This window comes from Panthera pardus, unplaced genomic scaffold (assembly GCF_024362965.1).
Source record: "Panthera pardus isolate Hobbes unplaced genomic scaffold, ASM2436296v1 HiC_scaffold_1, whole genome shotgun sequence".
Lineage (NCBI taxonomy): Eukaryota > Metazoa > Chordata > Mammalia > Carnivora > Felidae > Panthera > Panthera pardus.
Genome location: NW_026526654.1, coordinates 89,168,300 through 89,196,274, shown reverse-complemented (window position 1 = coordinate 89,196,274; position 27,975 = coordinate 89,168,300). Strand labels below are relative to the sequence as shown.

The following is a 27,975-nucleotide window of genomic DNA, read 5'->3' as shown; positions in this document are numbered from 1 at the left end:
CAGCGAGTTCTGAGAAGATTTTTTGTTTAAAAAGAAAAAGAAAAGATTCCCAGCCCCCAAAGATTTAACAGGCTCAGCTTCTAAGTCAAAAACATGCATCTTTCCCACAAAATTCCCTGCTTAGTACTGACTTATATACCTATACCTCTACCTGTGGAACTCCTTCCTGCTCAGAAATCAGAAGTCATCCTTCAAACTGCTTCAGCTTCTCCTTCGTCAGCCTTTCCTGACCTTCTCCCCATCGGCCTGAACACAAACGTCTCCATCTCACCTTGGGCAATGCACTAGGTATGTATCTCTACCAACCCAACTTACCATAATGTACTGTATGTATTTGCTTGCCCCTTTTTCTTTTTTGCTATGATTTTTCTGATACCAGAAACCTTACTTTACTCATCTCTAAATTCCTAGAGCCTTGCACATACCAAAAGAGAGGCAACACCACCATAACTAACATTCACTGAGTACTTAGTGTTGCGAGGCATTATTTTCAACAGATGGATAGGCACACAGATATATAACCTCATTAATCCTAATAACCTTATGAGGTAGAAGCTATTATTATTCCCATTTTACAGATGAGGAATGGAGTGATCAATCTGCTAAAGGTCAAGGAGGAAGCAGAGGTGGAAACTGACCTCAGGGCCCTAACTCTTCAACAGAAACTACACTTAGGTGGTTCAGGATCATGTAAGACTTATTATGCTTAAAGCAAGGGGGTAGAAAGGAAGAAAATCCCTCGTAAAAGTCCTCCTCTGAGACCCAATACAGACATTAGAGTGTTCTACATAGCTTGAGAAGTTTCAGTGAAGATATAATAATAGTAAAAAAGCCTTTTTGTATTGCCTGTTTATGTTCTTTCGTTGTCCCTAACAGCCAAAGATTGAGAAGAGCTCACACTTCAAAGGTGCAGTCAAATGAATCAGAAGAGCTGGAATCAGGCGGAAGCAGAGTGCCTGATGGAGGACAGGAAACAACACATGAGCAACTCCAGGTGTCTTCAGGAAAATAAAGGCAGTAACAGGAAGAAACTGAAAGGTGTTTTTCATTTTTAAGTTTGTTTATTTATGGGGGGGGGGGGGGTGCGGCAGAGAGAAAGGGAGAGAGAAACTCAAGCGGGCTCCATGCTGTCAGTGCAGAGCCCGACGCAGGGCTCCATCTCAAGAACCGTGAGGCGAGATCAAGAGGAGGATGCCTAACCCACTGAGCCACCCAGGCGCCCCGAGAAGTGCTTCTAAGGAGTCGCACCAGCAGGAGATCTGAAGCTCACAAAGCCCTGGCCCAACATGCTGGTGTTTCTGGCACAGCCCATGCTGTTCCGCCAGCCTGGCCGGACCCCCTCCAATTTACAAAAAATCCTCAAGAAACACCATTGGTGGTGCACAGCTAGGGGCATCTGAAGCGGGAACTCAAGATTCACTAAAAAACAGATTAAATGACATATTTAATACGAGGGGTTTTTTTCGGGGGGGGGGGGCATCAGGAGAACCAGAAGTACTAAATAATTTCTGTTTACTGAGGGCTGACTATAATCTAAGCACCATGCCAGAAGCTAAGGATATAAAAGTAGAGAGAACCATCTCTGCCCTTAGGAATTCTGAGTCTTACAAAAGACATACATTAATCAAATCACACCAATAATAATGAGTTTATCATTTTTGCCTCCCCTAACTGCATTCTAGCTTCTCCCATCATGCCAAACCCGTCCTCAAAAAGTCAGAAATTCCACTTGTCAAATCCTATGAGACCTTTAGACTCTTTCTTTCTCTGGGGAGCTACAAGAACTTTTATTAAGACGAACAACAACAGCACCACCTCGTCCTCATGCAGAGTGCTAAATTACATACGCTGTCTCACTTGATCACTGCAACATCCCTGTACGAATTATTGCCTCTCTTTTACATATGGAGAAACTCAGATTCACAGACTGTCACATACCCAAGATCACAGTATCAAAGGCAGAATTTGGTCTGAAGTCTGTGTAACACCAAAGCCCTTGATCTGACTCTCTTAAGTATTACTAACGAGGAGACATAGTTGAATAGGCTAATTTCTGTCGGATAACTCGCAAAGAAATTCAAACAATATTCTAGGCTTACTATAAATATCATTGTTTACAGGACCATGAAAAAAGGATATGAAAGTCAGACTGAAAAATCAGGCACGATTTGTAGACAGGAAACAAGCTACAAAAGTAGAAAACAAACTTGGAAGTCATGCCACACAACTCGTAATAAAAATTTTCTTCGCTATAATCGCTCGCCCATCTTTCCTTTTTGTGTGCGTGTGTACACATTTAGCATTGTAACAAAGCCACTTGTACACATTCAATGTTTAAAACTGAGCATCTTTCCTTTCCGGTGAAACAAAAAGCAAACTGAAAAATAAACAGGAACACAATTACAAGAGAATGTCAATTCCAAATAAGAGCCTACAGGTTCTGCTGATTCTCCCTGCGAGTGGCAGGGCTTAAGTCATCATTAGGAGAGAATTTTTATTTTAAAAGTGTCATCTTCAACTGCAAGGATGTCCATTAAACATCACAATTAAACATGCCGAAGGAGAAGCCATGTTGTCAAAATGCCCACTGAACCCACCCAAACGTCTCAAACTTTGCTGACCTCCTATAACCCCATTTTTTTAAGATTTTTTCTTGTTTTTAAACAAGAGAAAGTAGACAGATACATGTTGGTAAATGCTAACTGTCCATATTCACATAGAGACACAGTGAAATCTCTGAGCCCAATATACAGAGAAAGGAGGAAGAAAAACTAGAATTCCATGCACTACCCAGGGACCCAGCACCCTCCAGCTTCCAGCAGGCTCCCTCATCTTTTAGAGAGAGAGCATGGTTTAATGTTCAAATTAGAAAATCACAGATGTACTACCCAAAAACATGTTTACCAGTAGTTTTTGACTCATTCACGGAAATTTTTAAGTTAAGAATTGTTCAATTCTGGGGCGCCTGGATGGCTCAGTCGGTTGAGCGTCCGACTTCGGCTCAGGTCATGATCTCACAGTTTGTGGGTTCAAGCCCCGCATCGGGCTCTGTGCTGACAGCTCAGGGTCTGGAACCTGCTTTGGATTCTGTGTCCCCCTCTCTCTCTGCCCCACCCCTGCTTGAGCTCTGTCTCTCTCTGTCTTTCAAAAATGAATAAACATGAAAAAAAAATTACGAATTGTTCAATTTTTAGTTTCCTCTCTATAACCTTTCCTTTTAAACCTTTGGAACTTAACACTGCTCCTACCTAAATTTAAATCCGTAACACAAAATGATATATTTTATTACTTCAAATGTTTCATACCAGGGGCACCTGGGGGGCTCAGTCAGTCAAGCGTCCGACTTCAGCTCAGGTCGTGATCCCACAGTTAATGAGTTTGATCACGCAGTTCTTGAGTTTGAGCCCCACATCAGGCTCTGTGCTGACAGTTCAGAGCCTGGAGCCTGCTTCAGATTCTGTGTTTCCCTCTCTCTCTGTTCTGCCCCTGCTCACGTTCTGTTCCCCTCTCTCTCAATAATAAAGCTTTAAAAAAAAATTTTTTTTTAACGTATCATAGCAGTATTTCATAGTATTCCACAAAGAGTAAATTCCAGTTACTGGACCTTTTCAGCTAAACAAATCTGAAAGACGTGCCCTAATTAATTAATCTCTTGCAATTTCACAGCATATCCCCAAAAGCTGTCTTTTCAAATCTATTTTCCTCTCAAACCTCTCATCTCATGACACCCAGTACTCCAGTCTCTCACAAAATGACCTTATTTTTACTTTCCCAAAGTCAAAGCCTTCTTGCATGATTAGCTCCTTTATGTGACTTCCTCTTCAAAAGGAAGGTTCTCCTATCACCTTCCCCAATTTCCTAACAAAATACTCCCTTCCCCTCAACCTTCTCTGAACTCGAAATCCTCCTCCCATCCCTGCCCTGCTGGCTCCCCCCACATACAACCCCATTTCTTCCCTCATCTCTTCTCACTCTCTTTCTTTTTTTAAGTTTATTTACTTTTGAGAGAGCATGAGGGGAAGGGCAGAGAGCGAGAGAGGGAGAAAGGGGAGAGAGAATCCCAAGCAGACTCCACGCTGTCAGTGCGGGCGGGGCCTGACACGGGGCTCAAACCCATGAAGAACAAGTCCTTGACCTAAGATGAAATCAAGAGTCACTCCATCCAGGCGCCCCCTCACTCTCTTTAGCTTCTCTTAAAGTTATACTTAGTAATGGCGCCCTGCTTTCTGCTTACAAACAGGTTTACCCTACCTTAAAAATCCCTCCAAACAATCTTACGGTCCCCTTTAATTAAAAGAACAAGATACCGAAATCAAAACGCCCTGGTTTCTAATCCCATCTCTGCAGCACAATAGTTAGGAAATTTCCAGGCAAAGACACCTCCAGGCAAGTCAGGGTCCCCAGCATCTGATGATGCTAATGAATGCATCTCATAATGGTATGAGAACTGCAGTTAAAAATACACATATGGGTCTCCCCAAATTAACCTACAATAATTGATACAATTCCACTTTAAATCCCAATAAGGTTCATTTCAGAAGGTGACAAGGTGGTCCTAAGACATGTAAGAAAAAGGCCAAAAAGAGTTAAATTAACAAAAAAGGATGTTGAGAGCATTATACTAAGTGAAATAAATGAGACAGAGAAAGATACTCACTTATAAAGATCTCACTTCCATGTGGAATCTAACAAAAAAAAAAACAAAACATGACCCACCCCAAGCTCCTCCTAGATACAGAGAACAGACTGGGGGGAGTTCTAAGGAAGAGGGGGATGATAGAGTGAAGAGGGTCAAAAGGTACAAACTTCCAGGTATAAAATAAATAAGTCAAGAGGATGTCATGTATAGCATGGTAACTACAATTCATAATAACATACCGTGTATTTGAAAGTTACGAAGAGAGTAGACCTTAATAGTTGTCATCATAAGAAACAGATTCAGTAGCTACGTACGGTAACAGGCATTAATCGTGATCACTTCACAATATATACAAATACTGAGTCCCTATATTGTACATCCGAAACTACTAAAATATTATAGGTCATAAATAAATAAAGTGAGTCATTTTAGGTTCGAAAAAAACTATTAAAAACCTGAGGAAAGAATAAGACAGGAGGGTGGAGGGATGGGTTAAATAGGTGATGGAAATTCAGGAGCGCGCCTGTAACGAATACTTGTGGTAAGGACGTGCTGAATCACTGACTGTACACCTGAACTTAATATTCCACCGTATGTTAGCTGGAATTTGAACAAAACCTTTAAAAAAAGAAAGAATACGAGTCTTACAGAGCCAGATATAAACACTTACAAAGGCACAGTAATAATTTTTTTAAAAGTAGTATTAGAACAGGAGAAACAAACAAGGGAGCAGAGAGACTTCCCAGAAACAGACCCATGACATATGACAAAATAGTGAGGAAAGGTTAGACTGTACAACAAATGGCACCAGAAAGTTGGCTATTTATAAGCAAAAACAAAAGGTCAGATATTTAATTCATATCATACATATAATAAATTCTAGGGGAATGGAAGACTGAAAAATGAAAAGCAAAAATTTGTTAACGTTTTTAACAGAATATTAAGAAGAAAACGTAGGAGAGTATGTCAGAGGGGGGAAGAACTTTTTAAACAATAAAAGGCACAAATCCTTTTTATTTGACTATATTAAAAGTATAACCTTCTCAACATTAACTGGAAGTGAAAAGACCAGACACAGATTAGGAGGCAGTAATAACTGCACTGAATATAATTAACAAAAGACTAATACTCAGAACATAAAAACTCCCACAAAAGACAACTTACAGCAGAAACTGACAGCTACCCCTCTTCTTCCTCAGTCAAGAACTTGAGTATGAGGCACCGCGCCTCGAGGAATAACACTTCTTAGTGCCCGGCGGGACTAGGGACTAAGTTCTGGCCAATAAGACATCAACAAAGCTTGGGGTAGGACTTCCTAAAGGCAGCTGATTCAGCTGAAACACATTTTTCTCTTGCCCATAGATCTTCTTTCCTACCCCCTGGAAATGGATATGGTGGCTGTAGCTCTACTAACCATCTCGGACCACAGGAAGACACCAGCCACGAACTGTAAACATAGAAACGGAAAGAAGAAAGCAGCAGCAGCAGCATGAGCCCCTGGTGCTATCCTGGAAGCCATCAGACCATCGTCGGATCACTTTATCTCCACGCTTCAGGTGAGAAAAAATAATCCTTTTCAAAAAGACAACGTTACTGGACTTTGGGGTTACATGCTGCCTAATCCAATCCAACCAATTACACAATGTAATAGAAAAATGGCCAATGAACTACAGGCTAGACAAGTCACAGAGAAGAAAGTAAAAATGGCTAATAAGCCTAAAAACATACTCAACCTCACTAGAAACCACTGAAATGCAATTAAAACAGTAAGCTACTGTTTCTGAGGGGGAATGAAAAATGATGCAGGTTAAAAAAAATTAGTACAAAAACAAGAGTTTAAGAAGTTTGGGAGTACTGTAGATAGCTGTAAGCCTGCATTTTTCCAATGTAAAAATGGAACATTAATTTGGAATTTTGGGATTACCTAGAAAAAGTTGATGGCCCTGAACAGCAAGGTATGCACAAGTCCCCTTCTAGGCATTTATTCTCTAGAGAACCTCTCCCCCACACAAAGAAAGCTCACATAAAGATGTTCCTCAGCACTACCATAACAGACAAATAAAAAAGAGTAGCAATTCGAATTCCATCAATAGGGAATATATCGTAGTACAGTCATACAGTTAAAGACCAAACTACAGCGACATTTACCAAAGTGGCTAAACTGAAAATTATTCTGAGTGAAGCAAATGACTGAACCTATACAACATATCATCTAGGTAAAACTTCAAAAACTCAAAAGTATGGTAGTATTTTTATTTTCCTTTGTGGACAAAGTGTGAAAACACGGAAGGTAAGGAAAAACAATTTTACTTTACTGTTTTTTTTTTATTATTTTTTAAAATGTTTATTTATTTTTGAGAGAGAGAGAGAGAGGGAGGGAGGGAGGGAGGGTACATGAGCACACAAGCAGGGGAGGGGCAGAGAGAGAGGGAGACACGGAATCCGAAGCAGGCTCCAGGCTCCAAGCTGTCAACACACAGCCCGACACGGGGCTCGAATTCACGAACTGTGAGATCATGACCTGAGCCGAAGTCAGATGCTTAACCGACTGAGGCATTCAGGTGCCCCTTTGAAAAAATGTCTTAAAGATTTATTTTTTAGCAATCTCTACAACCAAAGTGGGGCTCGAACTCACAACCCCGAGATCAAGAGTTGAGTGCGCCACCAACTGAGCCAGCTGGGCGCCCCAAGGATCAACAATTTTAAAAGCATGCTTCTCGTTAGAGATGAAGAAGCAGAGTCTGGAGAATGGTACCTAAAAGGGATCCAGGGCATCTGAGTGGTTCAGTTAAGTGTCTGACTTTGGCTCAGGTCCTGATCTCACAGCTCGTGAGTCTGAGCCTCGCGTGGCGCTCGCTCTCTGCCGTCGGCACAGAGCCCACCTGAGATCTTCCTCGGTCTCTACCCCTCCCCAGGTCTTTCTCTCAAAAATAACTATTAAAAAAAAAAAATCTTATGAAAGGGACCCATAGGCAGCTTCAATAGATTATTTTTCAGTTTGTACGCAAAATGGCTACATTCACATTTGCTAGCCCAGGAGATGAGATCATGGTTATGACCTGCACTGTTCTCGTACTCGTGCATTTTTTAAAATGAGCCATTCCTCACAGCTCTCCTGACGGGATACCCAGAACAACTCTTCTGCTAAAATCAAATCAAATAATGTGGATAAAATATTTCTACATTTTTAAATGTATTGCTGAGCTTACAAGAAATTAAGGAATCCTCAGAAGCTAAAAAAACAAAAAACAAAAAACAAAGAAAAACCAAAGCAGGAATCCAAAGATAAAATATGGCACTCATGCATTTACCCTAGAGACATTTGTCAACTTCAGGTGACCTTGAGTTTCCATTCTGATGGCTACCCAAGCAGTACAGAAGACATAAGATATACGGTCAGGGCCCTCCTAAGATGGGGATCTAATAGGACACCCCTCCACATAAAGCTGGGGTCCTCAGTGTAAGCATAAAGCATTAACAAACAAAAACAGGGAGGAAGGGAGGAAGGGAGGAAGGGAGGAAGGGAGGAAGAGAGGGAGAGAGCAACTTGCTAGTTTGGATCTTAAGGACAGATGAGAAAGAACATTACTTCAGACAACTGATAACCAAGAACAGGCCTTCAAACAGGTTTCCTGCCTCATTTCAACAGGACCCATGTGGTCCGAAAACTTCAAGCCAATAAACTTAAAGTAGCCCTATGTTGGTCATGCACCTAAGGCACCTGGAGTAATGCACCATAATCCAGGCTTCAGACTTTTCCAGAAACATCTCCAAGAGCTAATATTCAAAAATTTTCAAACACATGAAGAAACAAGCTACCATGGGTCTGCAGAACAACACATTAAAGAATCAAATCAACAAAATTCACAAATATTCAGAAACGTGATACAAAATGTTTAAAAAACCTAAATATGTATGAAGCAGACTTAAGCAAATAAAATCTTTTACATATCAAATGATACTATCAGCAGAATAAAAAGTCAATTCACAGAGGGGTGACTGGGTGGCTCAGTTGGTTGGGCGACTGACTTCAGCTCAGGTCATGATCTCACAGTTCGTGGGTTCGAGCCCCGGGTCGGGCTCTGTGCTGACAGCTCAGAGCCTGGAGCCTGCTTCAGATTCTGTGTCTCCCTCTTTCTCTGACCCTCCCCCGTTCATGCTCTGTCTCTCTGTCTCAAAAATAAATAAACGTTAAAAAAAAATTTTTTTTTAAATATAAATAAATAAATAAAAAATAAATTAAAAAAAAAGAGAAAGATAGTATGACAGTTCCTCACAAAACTAAACACAGAATTATCACACAAGACAGCACTCCACATCTAGGAAGATACTCAAAAGAACTGAAAACAGGGCTCAAAGAGACCACACACCAATATCCATAGCAGTATTATTCCCAATAGCCAAAAAGATGGAACAACCACACCCACTGATGAATGAACAAAAGGTAATAAATGTACACAAACAATGGCATACATCCAGCCTTAAGAAAGAATGAATTTTTGATACATGCTACAACAGGTATGAATCTTGGACACATTTTGTAAGGCAAATAAGCCAGACACAAGATAAATGCCACAGGATTCCACTTATATGAGGTACCTAAAATAAACTAGAAAAAGAGTGTAAAAAGTGGTTACCTAGGGTGGGGCGGGGGCAGAAATAAGGAGTTATTATTTTATGAGTTATACAGTTTTCGTATGGAATAATGGGAAAATTTTGGAGACAGCAGTGATGGTTGTACAACAACGTGAAAGTACAGTAAAACCTTGGATTGTGAGTAACTTGCTCTCTGAGTGTTCCCCAAGGTGAGCAAACATTTCTAAAAAACCTTAACTTGATACACAAGCGATGGCTTGCAGTGCTAATAGTATGTGATGCCGAATGTCACGTATCAATACTGAGTCAATGGTTCTTCTCTCTGTCTGTCTGTCTGTCTCTCTCACTGGGATTGTGGGTGATCATCGCCCACGCTCAGATGCTTGCTCTCAGGCCGCGGTGTTTGGCAGAAATCAGCGATTTTTCAGAACGCTTGGAAGGCGCCCACCACTGGCACTAGTCTATTTTTTGTCACTTCAAAGCACCTGTGGACAGTCCTTTGCTTTTCCAGACAAGAGAAAGCTTAGGCATATGCTTTGCTTCATTCTAGGTCAAGCGCCTGCAGATGCAGACCCTTTCCTCTGCTGCCTTATTGCCAGTTACGTTAAATACAGTACATGACAAGAGTGTATTAATACTGTGCTGTAGTCAACATCCATGCGAGTGTATACAACGGCCCCGTGCAGAAAAAGATGCCATTGAGCCAACAGATAGCGGTGATTCCGGTAGTGATAGTCAAAGTCGTCCTACACAATAACCCTCCTCCCTTGTCTCCCTCACACCAGCCACGAAGGTTGTCAAAGGTAAGTGCGGGCTAATTTTTCTTTATATTTTGTACTTTCTTTTTAATGCTTTTTAATGTTTATTTATTTTTGACAGAGAGAGACAGAGACAGAGAATGAGTGGGGGAGGAGCAGAGAGAGAGGGAGACCCAGAATTCAAAGCAGGCTCCAGGCTCCGAGCTGTCAGCACAGAGCCTGACGCGGGGCCTGAATGCATGGACTGCGAGATCATGACCTGAGCCAAAGTCGGACGCTCAACTGACTGAGCCACTCAGGCGCCCCTATATTTTGTACTGTCTTTATTATTTTGTATTGTATTATAGTATTGCAATCACTTTTATATGAATATTTTGGGGTTGTGGAACGAATCATCTGAGTTTCCATTATTTCTTACGGGGAAATTTGCTTTGATATACAAGTGCTCTGGATTACAAGCATGTTTCCAGAATGAATTATGCTCACCAACCAAGGTTTTACTATACTTAAAAATAGTAAAAGCAGCAAGATAACAACAGATCTCTTAGGATCAACATAACAAAAGAAACGTAAGTATTTATAGACCTAAATCTTGTTTAGACGGTAGTTACAGGAATATACATACAACTGTCCAAACTTGTCACACTGGACACCCAAGATCTGTGAATTTTATTGTACATTAATATGCCCCCCAAAATGGCAAAACCTCAATGGATAGATTAAAAGGCAGATTAAACACACTGAGGAGAAAACTGAAAAGACAAAAAATTATGAAGAATGCAGAAAGGCACAAATACTAAGAGTCTTGGACAACAAAGTGAAGGTGACAGCCCCGGGAAACTAACCTACAGAAAGTGTATCTTCCAGGCTTCCTTGCCCCAGCCCCAGCTGCTCCTTTTCTCCACCAAAAGCCTGTCAGGCTGCTCTCTCCTACAGCTATAGCTCTCTCGGATTCTCCACTCTCCCTCCCTGCCCGTTCAGGCCCCAACAATGACTTCTCCATCCTCTGTGGGTCCCTTACACCGTATCCTCCCCAACCTTTGTCAACAGTCCCTTCACTAACTCTCCTCAATTATCCCTTTGAGTGTTCCTCTGCCAAGATCTTGACTGATACAGCATCCGGCAACAACTTTGAAAAATAAAGATTAGAAAGAAAAATGCCAGGAAATATTCCAAATTTGTAAGTTTGTAAAATTCCAAAATTGATGAGAAACCCTAAAAACCCAATGAATTCAAACAGAATAAAAAAGAAATCGTATTACTGATACCCCAGTTTAACTGAAGAATTCAAAAATCAAAAGATCTTAAAAGCAGCCAAAGGAAAAAAAGATTACCTTCAAAGAAGTAACTGACTAAAAGTACAACTTCCTAAGGGGAAACCAGATTAGAGAGAAAACAAAATAACATTTTCAGAGTACTGATGGAAAGTAACTATTACCTTAGAAATGTAGATCCAGGAAACATCTTTCCAGGATTAAAATATAATTGAAGATATGTTCCTCCAAATAAAAACTTTTACTACCGAAACACACACTTCCTTTAGGAAACTCTGAAGAAGGAAAATGATACCAGATGGAAAGCCTTAAATGCAAAGCATTATAGACAAATTAACTATGTGAATAAATCTAAGCAAATACTGATATTGTTTAAGTGATTAATTTGTGAAATTAAAACAGGTGATTAAGGGGCACCCAGGTGGTTCAGTCGGTTACGCGTCTGACTCTTGATTTCAGCTTGGGTCATGACCGTGCAGTTCCTGAGTTCCAGACCCACACTGGGCTCTGTGCTAGCAGTGTGGATGCTGCTTGGGATTCTCTTTCTCCCTCTCTCTCTCTCTGCCCCTCCCCCACTCGTGCTGTCGCTGTCTCTCTCTCTCTCTCTCTCTCTCTCTCGCTCTCTCTCTCTCAAAATAAATAAACTTAATTAAAAAAATATGATTAAGATTCTGGAAAATATATAGCATGTAAGTCAGGAGAGGTGGTTTTAAGTTCTTGCACTGTTCTGAGACTGTATATACAGATTAACTTTAAACTAAATGGAGTACACATGCCAAAACGTCTGCCATGGTCAATAAAAGAATAAAAATAGAAAATAAAGAACATGCACATTAGACATCCAAACTATGGAAGGAGGAACAAAAGATTATCGAATTCTCAAAGAAGGCAAAGGAAGAACCACACACACACAAAGACAACAAAAATATGTAATTTATCAGTAATCACAAATAAATAAGATAAACTAAACTGTAGATAAAAAACTGAGATTGTCAGGCTGGATAAAAAAAATCCAACTTCATGCATACAAAAAAACCAAAGGCATAGAAAGGCTGAAAATCAAGGCTGGAAAAAGACGTACCAAGCAAATTCTAATCAAAAGAAGTTAACGAAATTGATATAACTATGATAACAGCAGGAAAAAAAACCCCAGAATTTAAGAGGGGTGCCTGGGTAGCTCAGTCAGTTAAGGGTCCGACTTCAGCTCAGGTCATGATCTCCATGGTTCGTGGGTTCGAGCCCCATGTAGGGCTCTGTGCTGACAGCTCAGAGCCTGAAGCCTGCTTCAGATTCTGTGCCTCCCCCTCTCTCTGCCCCTCCCCTACTCCTGCTCTGTCTCTCTCTCTCTCTCAAAAATAAATGAATGTTAAAAAAAAAAAAAAAAATTTAAGATAAAATGTTACTAAAGAGAAGTGGGTCATCTAATAATCATTAAAGGGTTCACTGAAGTAGTATGTAAATAATACACAGTCTCAAATATCAATTAAGCAAAAATGAGAGGACTACCAACAAATCCACTAATGTCTCTCTTGGTAACTGCCAGCTTATGGAGACAAAAAGATTTAACAAGCTTAATTTAAGGGACATACATAACTTGCATGTTTAACTGGATATCACACATTCTTTTCAAATATGTGCTGAACAAAAACTGAGAATATTCTAGGCCATAAGGCATATTCTAACAAAGTTTAAGTAACTGATACATACGTAACACATTCTCACAAAGCAATTAAGTTAGAACCTGACTAAAAACAAAAACTAGAAAAATTCAAAGATGAAAGAAACAATAATGGAAAACGTTAAAAATGAACCCAAAAATACTTCGTTGTTTTTAAGTTTATTTATTTATTTTTGAGAAAGACAGAGACAGCGTGAGCAGGGGAGGAGCAGAGACAGAGAGACAGAAAGAATCCCAAACAGGCTCTGTCCTGTCAGCACGGAGCCTGATGCAGGGCTCAAACTCATGAAACCGTGAGATCATGGCCTGAGCCAAAATCAAGAGTAAATAAATGCTTAACCCACTGAGCCACCCTTGACCCAAAATATGGTGTAGCAAAAATCTGTGTATGCAAGTTGAGTGCAAGAGGAAAATGCATAGCTTTAAATGCTTGCACTGGAAATTAAGAAGGTTAAAACCAACAAGCTAAACCTCCAATGTAAGAACTTAGAAACCATAGCAGAACCCACCCAAAGAAAACAGAATGAAGGAAATATTAGGGAGTAGAAAATGATGAAACAGAAATTATATATACAATATGTACAATAAAGATAAAAAAGCAAAAATAAAAAACAAAAAATAAAGCAAACAAAAGTTGCTTCTGTGGAATGACTAATAAAATTAATAAAACAAGATTAATCAAGGGAGGGAGAACACAATTTATAAACAGGCAATACTAAAAAAGCTTGTAACTACCTGGGTCTTGAACGATAAAGAGATAGTGAAAAAATAACAAACAACTATATAGTGATAAACATAAAAACATATGTGATATGGACAAATTCCTAAAAAATATAACAAAACGAACTTGAGAACAGAAAACTTGAGGGGCACCTGGTGGCTCAGTCAGTTAAGCGTCTGACTTCGGCTCAGACAATGACCTCACAGTTCGTGAGTTTGAGCCCGCATTGGGCTCTGTGCTGACAGCTCAGAGCCTGGAGCCTGCTTCCGATTCTGTGGCCCTCCCCCACTCACACTCTGTCTCTTTCTGTCTCTCTCTCTTGAGAATAAGTAAACATTAAAAAAAAAAAAAAAGAAATAGAAAACTTGAACAGTCCTGCAACTATTAGATAAATCAAATCAGTTTAAAATAGTTTTTCCTTTAAGTTCCTGATCCAGATGATTTTACCAAACAGCAGGGAATAAATCATTCCAATCCTACAACACAAATGTCCAGAGAATACAAAAGACAGAACACTCTTTGACCCATTTTAGTTAGCATATCATCATAAATATGCAGATACCAAAATCAGATGAGAACAACGTGAAACTTACAGGCAAACCTTACCCATGAACAGAGATGGAAAAATCTTGAGAGTTCACATACTAAATACAACAATGGAATTTTAAAAAAATAAAAATAATAATGTACACTGTGACCAAGTTAGTTTATCCCAGGACTACAAATCTGGGTTAACATTGGAAAACTGACGTCTTTTACCACATTAACATATTAAAAGAGAAAGCTATGTCATCACAAAAAATGCAGAAACATGTTTAATAAGATCCATGGCTAAGCTTTTCACAAAGTAGGAATAAGTGGAAACTTCCGTAACCAGATAAAAAGAATTCACAAAAAACCCTAACGAACATCACACTAATGTGGAGGCAAGAAACGCATTCCCTTAAACTATCCGCAAGTGTTGGTATACCATCAGGGTCCTGTGGACTCATTTTTTTGTTTAAAGAACGTTCTTTTTAAATTATTTTTTATTAAAAAAAATTTTTTTTTTTTTTTTTTTGAGAAAGACCTCGAGAGGGCGGGAGAGGGGCGGAGAGAGAGGGAGAGAAAGAGTCCCAAGCAGGCCGCGTGCTGCCAGTGCAGGGCCTGATGCAGGACCGGATCTCACAAACAGTGACATCCTGATCTGAGCTGACCTCAAGAGTTGGGTCCCTGGGTGGCTCAGCCAGTTAAGTGTTAAGCATCTGACTTCAGCTCGGGTCGGGCCCTAACGGTTTGTGGGTTCGAGCCCCACGTCAGGCCCTGTGCTGACAGCTCAGAGCCTAGAACCTGCTTCCTGTGTCTCCCTCTCTCTCTTCCCCTCCCCCGCTTACACTCTGTCTCTCTCTCTCAAAAATAAATAACCACTTACAAAAAATTTAAAAAAAAAAAAAAAAAAAGAGCTGGAGGCTTAACCTATGGAGCCACTCAGGAGCCCCTAATAAGCAAGTTTTTGGTTTGTTTTTTAAGAACTATTTGTAATGCTTGCTATTTTGTAATTTTTGTTTCTTCTTAGCGGTATTAAAAAAAATTTTTTTTTTTTTTAGTTTATTTATTTTGAAAGAGACAGAGAGAGTCTGTGTGAGTGGGAGAGAGGCAGGGAGAGAGGGAGTGACAGAATCCCAAGCGGGCTCCACACTGTCAGCACAGAGCTCCATGCAGGGCTCAAACTTACAAACTGTGAGATCATGACCTAGCTGAAATCACGAGTCGGAAGCTTAACTGATGGAGCCACCCAGGCACCCCTCTTAGAGGTATTTCAAAGAATAAATAGAAAATTTACTTTTTAAAAATTAGAATAAAACTCATTCTAATTTGAAGTCACTTATGAACCTACTAGACCCTTTTCTAAGATTCATAATGGGATCTTAGCCATCTTATTTTTATTACTTTTTTTTTAATGTTTGTTTATTTTTGAGAGAGAGAAAGAGAGCAGGGGAGGGGAAAAGAGGGAGGGGGACACAGAATCCGAAGCAGGCTTTACACTCTGAGCTGTCAGCACAGAGCCCAACGTGGGGCTTGAATCACAAGATGCGAGATCATGACCTGAGCCGAAGTCGGACGCTTAACCGACTGAGCCACCCAGGCGCCCCAGCAATCATATTTTTAAATATCTTGAAATATTTTGTCATTTCACCATTCTAAGGACTATGTCATCAGAACTCATCAATTATTCCCAACTATGTTAAGGCTAAAATAAGAACAAAATTTAAAAGTAAGAAATGATTAAATCGCCTAGAAAAGTAATGCAATAGCAAAATAAATCAACACTATTATATTAGCCTCTTTTTCTTTCTTTTTTTTTTTTTTACTACCTTGCTCAGAGTAAAGCATGACCTTTCAAGAAAGGTATAAAAGAAACCTGGAAACACCATTTTAATAGTCTTTATTTTATTTTAGGTTTTGTTGAATAGTGCTGAGATTTCAGAATTCTTTCTTTTCCTCCCATAATGAGAAAGAGAAGAAAACTGACAAGACACAATTATGAGGTGAATCAGAAGATGATGCACAAAGACAAAAGAACAGCACTCTAGATGTACACAACACAGGAGCCACTGGCCACATTTAGTTGTTTAAATTAGTTTAAATTAAATTAAAAATTTAATTCCTCAGGTGCACTGGCCACATTTCTAGTGTTTAATAGCCAAGTGTTACTAATGGTTATCACGTTAGACAACACAGATATAGAAAATCCTATCACTGCAGAAAATTCTAATGGACAGACGCTATTAATGATGATAAAACTGATCATATAAACGTAATCTCCGAAGCACCTGGGTGGCTCAGTCGGTTAAACGTCTGGACTTGATCTCGGCTCAGGTCATGATCTCAGGGTTCACAGGACCAAGCCCCACATCACACTCTGTGCTGACGGTGCAGAGCCTGCTTGGGATTCTCTCTCTCTCTCTCTCTCTCTCTCTCCCTCTCCCTCTCCCTCTCCCTCTCTCTGCCCTCCCTGCCCCTTTGTATGCACTCTCAAAATAAACATATAAACTTAAAAAAAAATCTCGGACCCTGTGTCTATAGATGACAATGTTCCAAATCACTGGTTCTCAACTGAGGCACTGTTGGTCCCCCAGGGGATGTCTGGCAATGTCTAGAGACACTTTTGTCGTCACAACGGGGAAGTGCTGCTGGCAACTAGTGAACCAGGGTTCAGGATGCCGCTAAAAATACCTGATGCACACGGCAGACCACAGCAAGAATTATCCAGCCCGAAATGTCACCAGTGGCAAAGATGAGAAACCTTGTCCCAGTTTTCTAGAGAACACAAGAATCAATGAATGCACTATACACTTCCAAGAACAAGAAGGAAATGAGAGCATCCTCACGCAGTCAGTCATTACACAAGAATCACCTCGTTACCCAATACTCTGTAATGAGAACATGGATCAACTTGTTCTGCTCAGAGGATGTGTGACACTTTCTTTTATTCTTACCCTTTAACGAGGTCTGCATAAAAAATTGCTTGATGGAGTTTGTTAAGTGGGCAAGCGTAACAAGGCAGGTGTGTGTACAAAGGTGATGAAAAATTCACTGTCTTGATCATTCTAATTAGCGTTTACAAACCTAAAACAGTTTTAATTATGATGCGAAGGAACATGGTCACCTTCTCTTCATCAATGTTATGTGCCACCAACGTTTGCAAAAGTATCTGTTTTGATGATTCTAGAGCAAGGGTCAGAATTACAAGGTAAAACCTATTAAAGATACAGCATCTGACATCTAGCATCAGCACCTACTGCATTTTAACAGTGGCAATGCCATAACCAGAAGTGATGACAGAACCTATGAGAATTACATGAAATCTGGAATCGGTATTCACCAATCAGAAGAACGCAAAGAGACACAGGGCCACGCGCTAGACGTGTGCTGCCCAATATGGAGGTCACTATCCACCACACGTGGCTATTGACATGAATTAAAATTTTAGCTCCTCCATGCCACTAGTCCCATTTCAAGTGCTCAATGGTCACATGTCACTAGCAGCTACTGTACTGGAGAGTGCAGATACAAAACCTTTCCCTCAACCCAGAAAGCTCTGTCGGCACTACTCTAGAAGAAACTTAATCAACTGAACGACTATTTCCCGAGTGCTGACTCACAAGCTTACCTTGACTCATGTGCTTTGATGCAATGCTATCCGATACATTAAAGTACATGTGCCAGGCACTACCCTAAACACTTTCCTTTTAATGTAAGTGAAATCGTTTAATTCTCACATTAACTGCACCAGATAGATATTACGATTTTTCTATTGTAGAGACGAAGAAACAGATCCACAGAGGATAACTGACTTGCCAGATGTCGCACAGCTACGTGGAGGTTAGAGCCAATAAGAATCCAAACAGTCTGGCTCCAGAGCTGCTGTGTTATACTCAATTTCTAAATTTCAACAATTTCTCATGTGTCTAATAAAGCAACAGGGTGACTTTTATAATACCTCATCCAAGTAGCTTACTATCACACTACTACTGTTATCTAATTAGTCCTCTAGCCCAGCCACAAACCACAGAATAAAGACAGACCAGCTTTCTAACATTATTAATTTTATCCAGAGTGAGGTCAAATGATTTTATATTAAAACAGAGACATTATGAATCACAATGAAATTTCTGTTAACTTCTAAGGAAAAAGTTGAGAAATTTGGGGCTTCTATAAGCTATTGCAGGATACTCCCAGCTTCCCCGAAATATATATTCACTCTCCTTTACCATAAGAGTCACTGTGGCGTTAAAGACTTGTCTAGAATATTAATGTCCCCCACACCCCCTCCCAGCTTTTTGCTTATAATCTCATCATCTCTTTGCTGCACAATTTTAACAGCCTCCTAACTTGTCTTCCTACCTCACACTGCTTCCCTCAGTCAGATTTTCACATATGGAACCACAGATCTGACAAGTCACTCTACTGGGGACATTCAAGCTGAATTATTGTGGCAAATAAGGCCTTAAGATAACTCAGCCCCTTGCCTGCTTCCCTAGGCTCATCACCAAGTACTCCCTTCCTCATTTATTTGTACACTTTTTTCCTTCAACAAGTATTACTGAGCAAATACTATGTCCAAACAAGCTAACACATATTAGAGTCTAGCAAAGGAGACCGACATTTATTTGTTAATCACACAAATAAATGTAAAATCTCAAATGTGCTAGGTGTTATGAAAGAACTACACAGTTATCTAAGAGTAGGACACGTAAGTCTCACCTTTCAGGGAAGCTGAAGAAGGCCTTCCTGAGAAAGTGACCATGGAGAGACCTGAAGGCTTAGATGAAAGTGAAGAATATTCTAGGCAGAGGGAAAGATATATGAAAGGTCCTGAGGCAGAATGAAGAACAGGACAAAGACTGAAAGAGAGCTAGTATGGCTAATGCAGAGAAAAAGCAGAAGAAGGTTTCTAAGAAGCCGAAAAGACAAAACTTACTCAGAGCCTTGCAAAGAGCAAGCACTAATAAAACCTCAATTCAAACCTGGGTAATCTGCCTCTGAAACCTACTACTATGTTATATGCCTTCCCCTACAGCAGTCTGTTCATATTATTTCAGCCCATAAATTATTACCAAATGCTCACTATATGCCAGGCAATGTGGTTCAGACACAACCATGAGTCAATGATAAGCAAAAACAAACAGAACCCCTGTCCTCGTGAAGCTTACGATCCAGTAGTCAATTGTATAATCAAATAAATAGCATAAAATGGCAGGTGTAATAAATATCACTAAAGTGGATGAAGCTATGAAAAAATAATGTACCCTAAGAGTGGTCAGGCTACTTTGATAAAATAAACAACTACATTAAGATCTGAAGAATTAAACGTTAACTAGGCAGAAAAAGGAGAAGGGTGTTCCAAGCCAAGAGAAGACATACACGTAAGGGCCTGGAAGGAGCGTATCAAATGTGATGGCCTGAAGCCCAGCATGCTATAGCCAAAGGCCAGCTTCCTGGATGTGTGACCTGTGCAGTCTCACAGGGTCCAACCCTCAACAGGGCCCCTGGCTTAATGTGACACTCAGCTGTCACCGTCCTGAAATTCTTAATGATTTTATTTCCGAACTTGTGTTTCTTTTTTTTTTTATTTTTTTCAATATATGAAATTTATTGTCAAATTGGTTTCCATACAACACCCAGTGCTCATCCCAAAAGGTACCCTCCTCAATACCCATCATCCACCCTCCCCTCCCTCCCACCCCCCATCAACCCTCAGTTTGTTCTCAGTTTTTAAGAGTCTCTTATGCTTTGGCTCTCTCCCACTCTAACCTCTTTTTTTTTTTTCTTCCCCTCCCCCATGGGTTTCTGTTAAGTTTCTCAGGATCCACATAAGAGTGAAAACATATGGTATCTGTCTTTTTCTGTATGGCTTATTTCACTTAGCATCACACTCTCCAGTTCCATCCACGTTGGGGCACTTGTACCCCAGTGTTTATAGCAGCACTCTCAACAATAGCCAAATTATGGAAAGAGCCTAAATGTCCATCAACTGATGAATGGATAAAGAAATTGTGGTTTATATACACAACGGAGTACTACATGGCAATGAGAAAGAACGAAATATGGCCGAACTTGTGTTTCAAAGCCCAATTTTATTTGGTAGCAAGATTATGCTTAACTAGCACCCATTAAACACATCTGCAGAAATAGGATGGCCTGACTTATAAATTAATTTTTATTCAGCTTGAGCCATGATACAGCTTTTAGTTTTCTTTGAGATAAAAAATGAACAGTCAAGAAGGCAGTCACAGATTTTAAAACACATCAATATTCAATCTTATCAGAATGACATTAATTATATGTGATTCAATGTGTTATATTGTAAAAAATTCAACCTATATGGAAACAGAAAGGACTCTTGCCACTTCCAATCCCATTCTCTAGACAGCCATTCTTAAAGGTTTAGCATACATGGGGCGCGTGGGTGGCTCAGTCAGTTAAGCATCCAACTTCTGCTCAGGTCATAATCTCACGGTTCATGAGCAGTTAGACTGCTTCGAATTCTGTGTGTCCCTCTCTCTCTGCCCCTCCCCAGCTTGCACTCTGTCTCTCTGTCAAAAAATAAACATTTAAAAAAAAAAAAAAAAACTCTAAAAAAAAGAATATCACCACTATTTTTATTGTACTTTTTTCCCCCAATTCCTAGTTTATTAAGTTTTACATAAAATGCTGTTAAACTTTATCAACTGCCTTTGGGGTATCTATGATTTCAAACGTCTTTTCACATTTCTCCAGATCACTGGCTATGTTCCAATTAGTGGAGTTTAACACAAATCCAAGTGCAAAATACACATTTAATTGAATTTTAAATAAAAATTCCCCACTAACGAGTTTTTTTTTAAAAAAAAGAATTATATCAGTGGGTGATGGGATGAGCACTGGGTTTTGTACGGAAACCAATTTGACAATAAATTATATTTAATATAAAAAAAGAATTATACTAGTGCCAGTATTCTAATATCTAGTGCCACAGCAGACAAAACTGAAATAAATAAAAATGCTTACTCAATATAAAGCATCTTTCCAATAAAAACAAGTAAATGCTACAATCAAAATTCTTAAATTTAGGACATGTGCATCACTGATCAGAAAACAATAAAAGCACTGTACCTTATACATAGGATGGGCTCAGGAAATACCAACTGTTAAACAAATGTTCAAATATTGCCAAAGTACGGTATTTGGTTCTCTCAGACCTTCATGCAGATGTATCCCTCTACCTGAGATACCACTATCCAACTGGAAACTTCCAAACTGTCGGCCATTGACAACTCAGCTTAAGGATTACCTGTTCCAAGAGCCCTTCCCAAGGTCCCCACCTCAATCTGAGACAGCTGTCCCTCCTCTGTACTCTCACAGAGCACTACTTTAGCCTTTCATTAGGTTACTTATCAGCTGCTGATAGTTTTGCCTTTCTCCCTCATTAGACTATACTCTCCTTTCTAGACAGGTCTTTCTCCTATCTCCTTAGCACACAGAGCATTGTGCCTAGCAAACACATACTGAAGAAATGCTCCAGAATGGGTGAGTGGCCAGAGACTTAATTCCAGATCCAGAGTAGCTCTGTGACCACAGGCAAATCACTTACCATCTCTGAATCTCAGATTTTATTAAGCTTCATATCTCTTCTATTTCCTTCACAGGATTGATGTGAGAATCAGATAAGAATTTTTGGTATCGCACTACAATTTTGTAGATGCTTTCAAAATAGTAACTAGATTCCACCACAATAAAAACCATGAAAACCAGTCATGAATCTCTAATGAAAGCTGCATTTATATTTATTAAATCCATTTTGGTTTAAAAAAAATACAGTAAATTATTTTTCTATGAAGTATGTTAACATATGTACTCCATACTTTCTTATGTCAGTGCTATGCAGGCTCGCGAAGGGCAATCCCCAAGAGCTCAAGTGAGCCAGGAAAACAAAACCAAGGAAATTCAAGAATATAAACAAATAAAGCACTCTTTGGGTTTATTATTCAAATGAATGTGATATTAATATTAAAAGAATACATTTTCCATTAGGATGTCTCTAAAATCAAAACACACGCTACATTTTATATCTGTTCATGTGCACACACAAAATGGAAACAAACTTCCTTTAAAATTCATTTACAATTAAAAAGAATTTTTAAATTCATTTACAATGAAGTGAACAAAGAAAAGCACAGGAACATATGGATTGTACAATTTTCACTGATGTAAAAAAAAAAATACTTTTTTTATTTTGAGAGAGAGCGCACTAATGCACGCATGAGCATAGAGGGGCACAGAGAGAGAGAGAGAGAGAGAGAGAGAGGGAAAGAGAGAGAGAACCCCAAGCAGGATTCACTGTCAGCACAGAACCCAACACGGGGCTCAATCTCATGAACCGTGAGATCATGACCTGAGCCGAAAACAAGAGTTGGACGCTCAACCAACTGCACCCCCCAGGCACCCCAATCCGTTTTTTAAAAATACATTTAAAAAATGATATGTGTCCTTCTTTGGGGAGAGGTGGGAGGGGAGAGCTATGCAGCCTCAGAACATGGTCCCTGTCACCCCTTGGTCCTAGCTACAAGGTTTAGATGTGATTCTGTTAACCCTGGGGCCTACCAGTTCTACACATCCTGCGTGCTGGATGCATCTACAAACGTAAAATTGCTATCAGCATTATAGAGGCTGTGTTAGTCTTGTGCTGGTCCCATTGATTTATGATTACCCACAAATAAATATTTACATGTCGAAAAAGAAACAAAAAAATAAAAAATAAACATGACATACGCTCTTATATGCCTAGAGATTATTCTTTAATTTTTTTTTAATGTTTATTTATTTTGGAGAGAGAGATACAGAGCGTGATCGGGGTAGGAGCAGAGAGAGAGGGAGACACAGAATCTGAAGCAGGCTCCAGGCTCTGAGCTGTCAGCCCAGAGCCCCATGCGGGACTCAAACCACCAACTGTGAGATCATGACCTGAGCCGAAGTCGGGCGCCCAACGGACTGAGCCACCCAGGTGTCCCTATGCTCAGAGATTTCTAATATATGCACCCAAGAAACAGAACTGTCTGAAGAGATGGAACAGGAGCTTAGGGAACTTTCACGTTCCCCTATACACCCTTCTGTGCAGCTTGAATTTTTTACTATTCAGAAGGCATCTCCAAGATTTCTAAAATTAAGAATATTTATAGCATTCTCATTAACATAAAAAAGGAAAAACTATATAATGGGTATTATAAAAGCACAGGAAAAAAGGTATACTCAAATTTAATATGGATTGCTTAAGGAGGCAGATTGAGAGTGGGGAAAGGAAGAAGAGAGAGACTCGTTATTCCATGTATTTGTGTGCGGTTGCTATATTTTAAAATAATATGTTCCAGTACTGCTGTTATAATTTTAAATAACAGAAAATGTGTCTACAACATCACATTTTCAGGTCTGTGATGTAACCTGCTAAATTCATGCAGTCAGAGATAAGACTCCTACTGATAAGAATGTTATTAGCACAGAAGTATGATCCACATTACTTACTCTAGTATGCATTTAGTATCCTCTCAAAAATTCAGGGTTGGGTATCTTAAACAAAAAGCTGGTAACTGAAATCTTTTTTGGGGAAGAAATGTTCAGCACCTACTTACATAACTTTCCATTTGCACAATGTTTTCAGAATAACTTCACCTGCACAGTTACTAACCTACAAAAGTCCATCCTCACTCTAGTTTGTTCACCTTCACATTTATTTTCTAGCAAGTAACCTCGCTTGAATCAAAAGATTAAGCAGGATTTACAAGAATCTACAGAAAATGCTCCCTATCACTGTTTGAGACAGAGGAAAATCACTCTTTATGGTGAGATCTGTAAGATCGATGAATATATTTTTCACTCTAAAGGTCTAATACACGATTTGGCAGCTTATCCAATAACCTAAATAGGACTGAATATAGATGTTTACAAAGAAGCAACTGCAATATCCAAAAACACATTTCAAAATTTCCCATCAAGCAATAAAATGTAACATTTACGGTATTATAAATACGTTGACTTTAAGAAGCAACATGGTTGAGTAAAAAAAAAATTTAAGTTCTGAAACAGGAGGGATCTAGGTTCTGAATCACTCTTATCACTAATTTGTTCTGTGACCTACCTTTGGCAAGTCACTTCTACCTCTTTGAACCTCAGTTTCCCCATCTGTAGAATGGAAGGGAGAATGCTTAGACTAGGTGCTTATTGCTCAGGGTCTCTACTTCCTTAGAAAAGCTGATAAAAATCTATAAACCCTATTACCAAAAACGTATGTTTGCATCAAAAAATTTGTTTTAATTTCCTTCTGATAGCCATTGTGGACTCTCTAAGACCTGTGTACTAAATAAAGATGTCTTGAGATTCTTCCGCATACTAAAATTCGATGCCAATTTTCATAAAAGAAATCTATGGACCACCAAATGAAAAAACTAAGCAAAGTGATTGTGAAAGACATCACTAATTACTTGGAATCCCAAAACATAGTAACAACTAAAATATATAGCAATTTCCCATAAGCAATATTTCTTCAGACGGATAAATGCTAAAACCATTCACCCTTTTAAAAGGTACCTTCATGCTTAACAGTTGAGGGTTTAACAATCTTAACTATTCCCAAATGAATTAATATATTAGCTTTCTAGTCCCACTTCCCTTTAGGTTAAGAACCACAAACTGGTAACAGACAGACTTGAGTTGAAGCTCCCACTCTACCACTTTCCTCGCAAATTTGGGTAAATTACTTAGCATCTCCATGTTCGAGTCTCTTAATCTATAAAAGGAAAATGAAAGTAATAATAACCACCTCATAGTAATGATTAAAGTTAACGTACATAGAGCGCTTGGCATAGTGCCTCGCACACAGTAAGCACTTAATAAAGTGAACTGTTATTACTAGTAATAAACTGGAATACAGTTTTCATGTTGAGAAATAACGCCATAATTGTTACTTACACATTTGTGAATAGTAAGTGGAAGCTTCCAAAAACAAATTTCCTAATTTTAATAACTTTTTTTTCAGTACTTTACTCTGGAAACATTAAAAAGTATGTAAACGGATATCTACACAACATACATAAGAAGTGGTGAGATAGAGTGGAAACAGCCCCAACTTTAGAGCCAGACAGATCTGAGTTCTGAACCTAAATCATCAACTTAGTAATTATGTAACCTGTGCCACTTAAACTTTCTCTCAACCCTGGAAAGCTGTTGCCAGGATTAATAGAGTATGTAAAGCATCAAACACAGTATCTGGCATGTAGTATGCACTCAATAAACAGTACTTATTACTATTCTTCTCAGCTACTGTTACAGATGATAAAACTAGCTTTGCCAAGGAAGAGGGAAGGTACTAGCAAACACAAATGCTAATTAATATTCAGGCCAGTGATGAAAGACACTAATTTTATCTTATCAATGTAAGAACTAAAGCAATGCTTTTTGGGGTCACATACTCCTTCCAGAGCCTAATAAAAACAGAGTCCCTGGCTCTTAGAAATTTTTTCAGATGTTTCAGGAAACACCATGTCAGGGATTTTAAGAACCTTGTATTAAGGGGGAATACTAGCTAGTTTTTTTTCTGGACTTAACTTGCAAGAGTCTGAAAACTTTCCTCAGTTCTGTGACTAAAAGATTCACTTAGCTTTGCTCATAATGAAGCAAATATATCCTCCTTTCATTAGACTTCTCAATTTCGTTAGCTAAATTTCATGAGCTATCGGGTGTTGCGTGTGAAAACAAAACTTTATAAATCCAACTAGAAACGATGCTAGAATTAGTTCAAACACTTTTAAATGCGATGTTCGAACACATAATCCAAGCACTGAACCAAAAGGAAAAATGTTCAAAAAAATAACGAAGCTGGCTGTATTAGATTCTTGGAAAGGCTGGATCAATTCAGGCAATTTACTGAGCCTCTAACTTCCAACAAACATCTACAAACGCGGAGATCAAAACTTACAAAAACAAAGCCGAGCCAAAAAATGCATACGCAGTTTACGAGTAACTGAATATGGTTTATCCTTACTTCTACTCCCTGCGTGGATTATTTTCTTTAAATCCCTTTACTCAGCCTCCTCAAACGCCCTGGGTAAATAACCTACTCATCAAACTGTTCACTGTACAGTGTAAGAACGAAGTCAACGAGCACCTTAGATTCAGCTCTCCTTTAATGTGCGACCCACAGGGAGCTTGGTACTTAATAAAGTTTTGCCCCAATGACCTTGGTCCCAAAGATTCCCCTCCCTCCCTCCCCGTCCTCCCACGTGCTGGCGGCTGCGGTTACCCCAGAGGTGGCAGGTCAGAGAAAGAGCTTGAGGACCCGAAGGCTCGGAGGAAACCAGCGTTGCTAAGAGCACCTGGGCTGGGCTATCCCTTCCTTTGTGGCACCAACTCCCCAGCGGCGCCCACCCTGCCCCCGACCAAAGCCCTGCGGGCATGACCCGGACCTCGCTCCCCGCGCCTCGCTCTCGACCCGGTCTGCGGGGCAGGGCGTACGGTGAAGACCGTGGCACAGGAAACCCTCTTTCCTACGGCACCGTGTTCCGTCGCCCGGCTGGGGTGCCAGACACCTGGGCGATGAGGACAGCCCCGGGAGGCGGGGGGAACGAAGGCAAGAGGAAAGTCGGCTGGAGAATCCTGCGCCACGCCACCGCCACCTCCACTTCCAGGGCTCCCGGGAGGCCCTGGCCGGTCGCCGGCCCAGCGGGCGGGAAGGCCTGGCACGGCAAGGCCAGCCAGAGGCCCGCAGATGCTGGGGTACGGGGGTCGCGGTGTACTCACCATCAGAACTTTGGCCGCGTTCTCCAGCTGAGCGATCACTTCTGGGGGCCCCAGCGCCGCCGCCATCATGGTCTCTCTTCAATGACGCGCCATGCGCTGCATTATGGGAGCGGGCGCCGCGGCCGGCCAATCGCCGCAGCGACCCCGGAGCCTCACGCGCTCCCAGAGGCCGTCGCAGCCGCGGTTGACGCCGGCGTCGCGGCCCCCGCGGGCCTGACCTGGCCGCCGGGCTTGGGGCCGTGGGGAGGAGAGGAGCGTGAGGCGGGCCGCCTCGTTAGGGCGGGGGGGCGCCCGCCGTCCCGTACCGGGCGAGGCCGGGGCGGTTGGCCCGGGCGGCGACGGCCGCGCGGGGCGGGCCCCCGGGGGCTCCGGACCCGCGCATGCGTGCTGTGCGGCGCCCCGGCCTCTCGGCCGCTTCGGCCCTCGTGCCCGTGACCCGCTCGGTTCCCTCCGCGGCGAACACACCCCGCCCGGTCCCCGGGCACTGCCCTGGACGCCGCTCCGCTCTCTGTTCTCTGACCCTCACCGTGTGCACCCCGGCCCCTCCTTCCCTGTCCACGCTCCACGCTGGGTAGGACCTCACTCGGAACCGCTCTCCCCATTTCCTCTCCCGAGAGTGCGCCTCCTTTCAGAACATCACTGTCCTCGGCGCCCCGAGTCTCTGTCCCTCCTTGCGATAAAAAGGAGCATTCCAGGAGAGAACGGTTCACTCTCTTAATGGAGGTCCCGCAGGAGGCCCGTCCGAATGTCTTTAGCCGGCAGATCACTGCGAGCTCTTCCCAAGGGCTGTATCAGCCTGGAGAGAGAAAAGGCAGGAGCCCTAACCTTGACCGCCAGACTTCTTGAATTCAGAAAGAACTCATTGCCGCCTGTTTTGTCGGGTTTCAGGAATTCATCACAGTAATGCTAATTTTGGAATCCATGTTGACAGGTTCTTTCGAGTGTATAGGGATCCGACTTTCCCTCCAGTGCCTTCATCTCCTTTATTCCAGGCAGGC

The 27,975-nt window shown here is 40.8% G+C and overlaps 1 protein-coding gene across 3 annotated transcripts in view; it reads right to left on the bottom strand.

Annotated features, from left to right (window-relative positions):
- The window catches only part of XPO4 (exportin 4), a 119,561-nt gene extending 92,196 nt beyond the window's left edge, over positions 1-27,365 (bottom strand). Inside the window, exons 1-2 of one of the 3 annotated variants that reach the window (XM_019448008.2) lie at positions 26,978-27,241; positions 24,321-24,364 (exon numbers count right to left, since the gene is read on the bottom strand). Coding sequence is in view for 2 of the 3 variants with exons in the window: in XM_019448005.2 (XP_019303550.2) it covers positions 26,978-27,046 (69 nt within the window). In the remaining variant the exon portion in view is untranslated. Of the gene's footprint in view, positions 1-24,320; positions 24,365-26,977 lie in introns of all 3 variants that reach the window. The other 2 variants (XM_019448005.2, XM_019448004.2) reach the window with 2 other exon arrangements.
- Between the last annotated feature and the right edge of the window lie 610 nt (positions 27,366-27,975).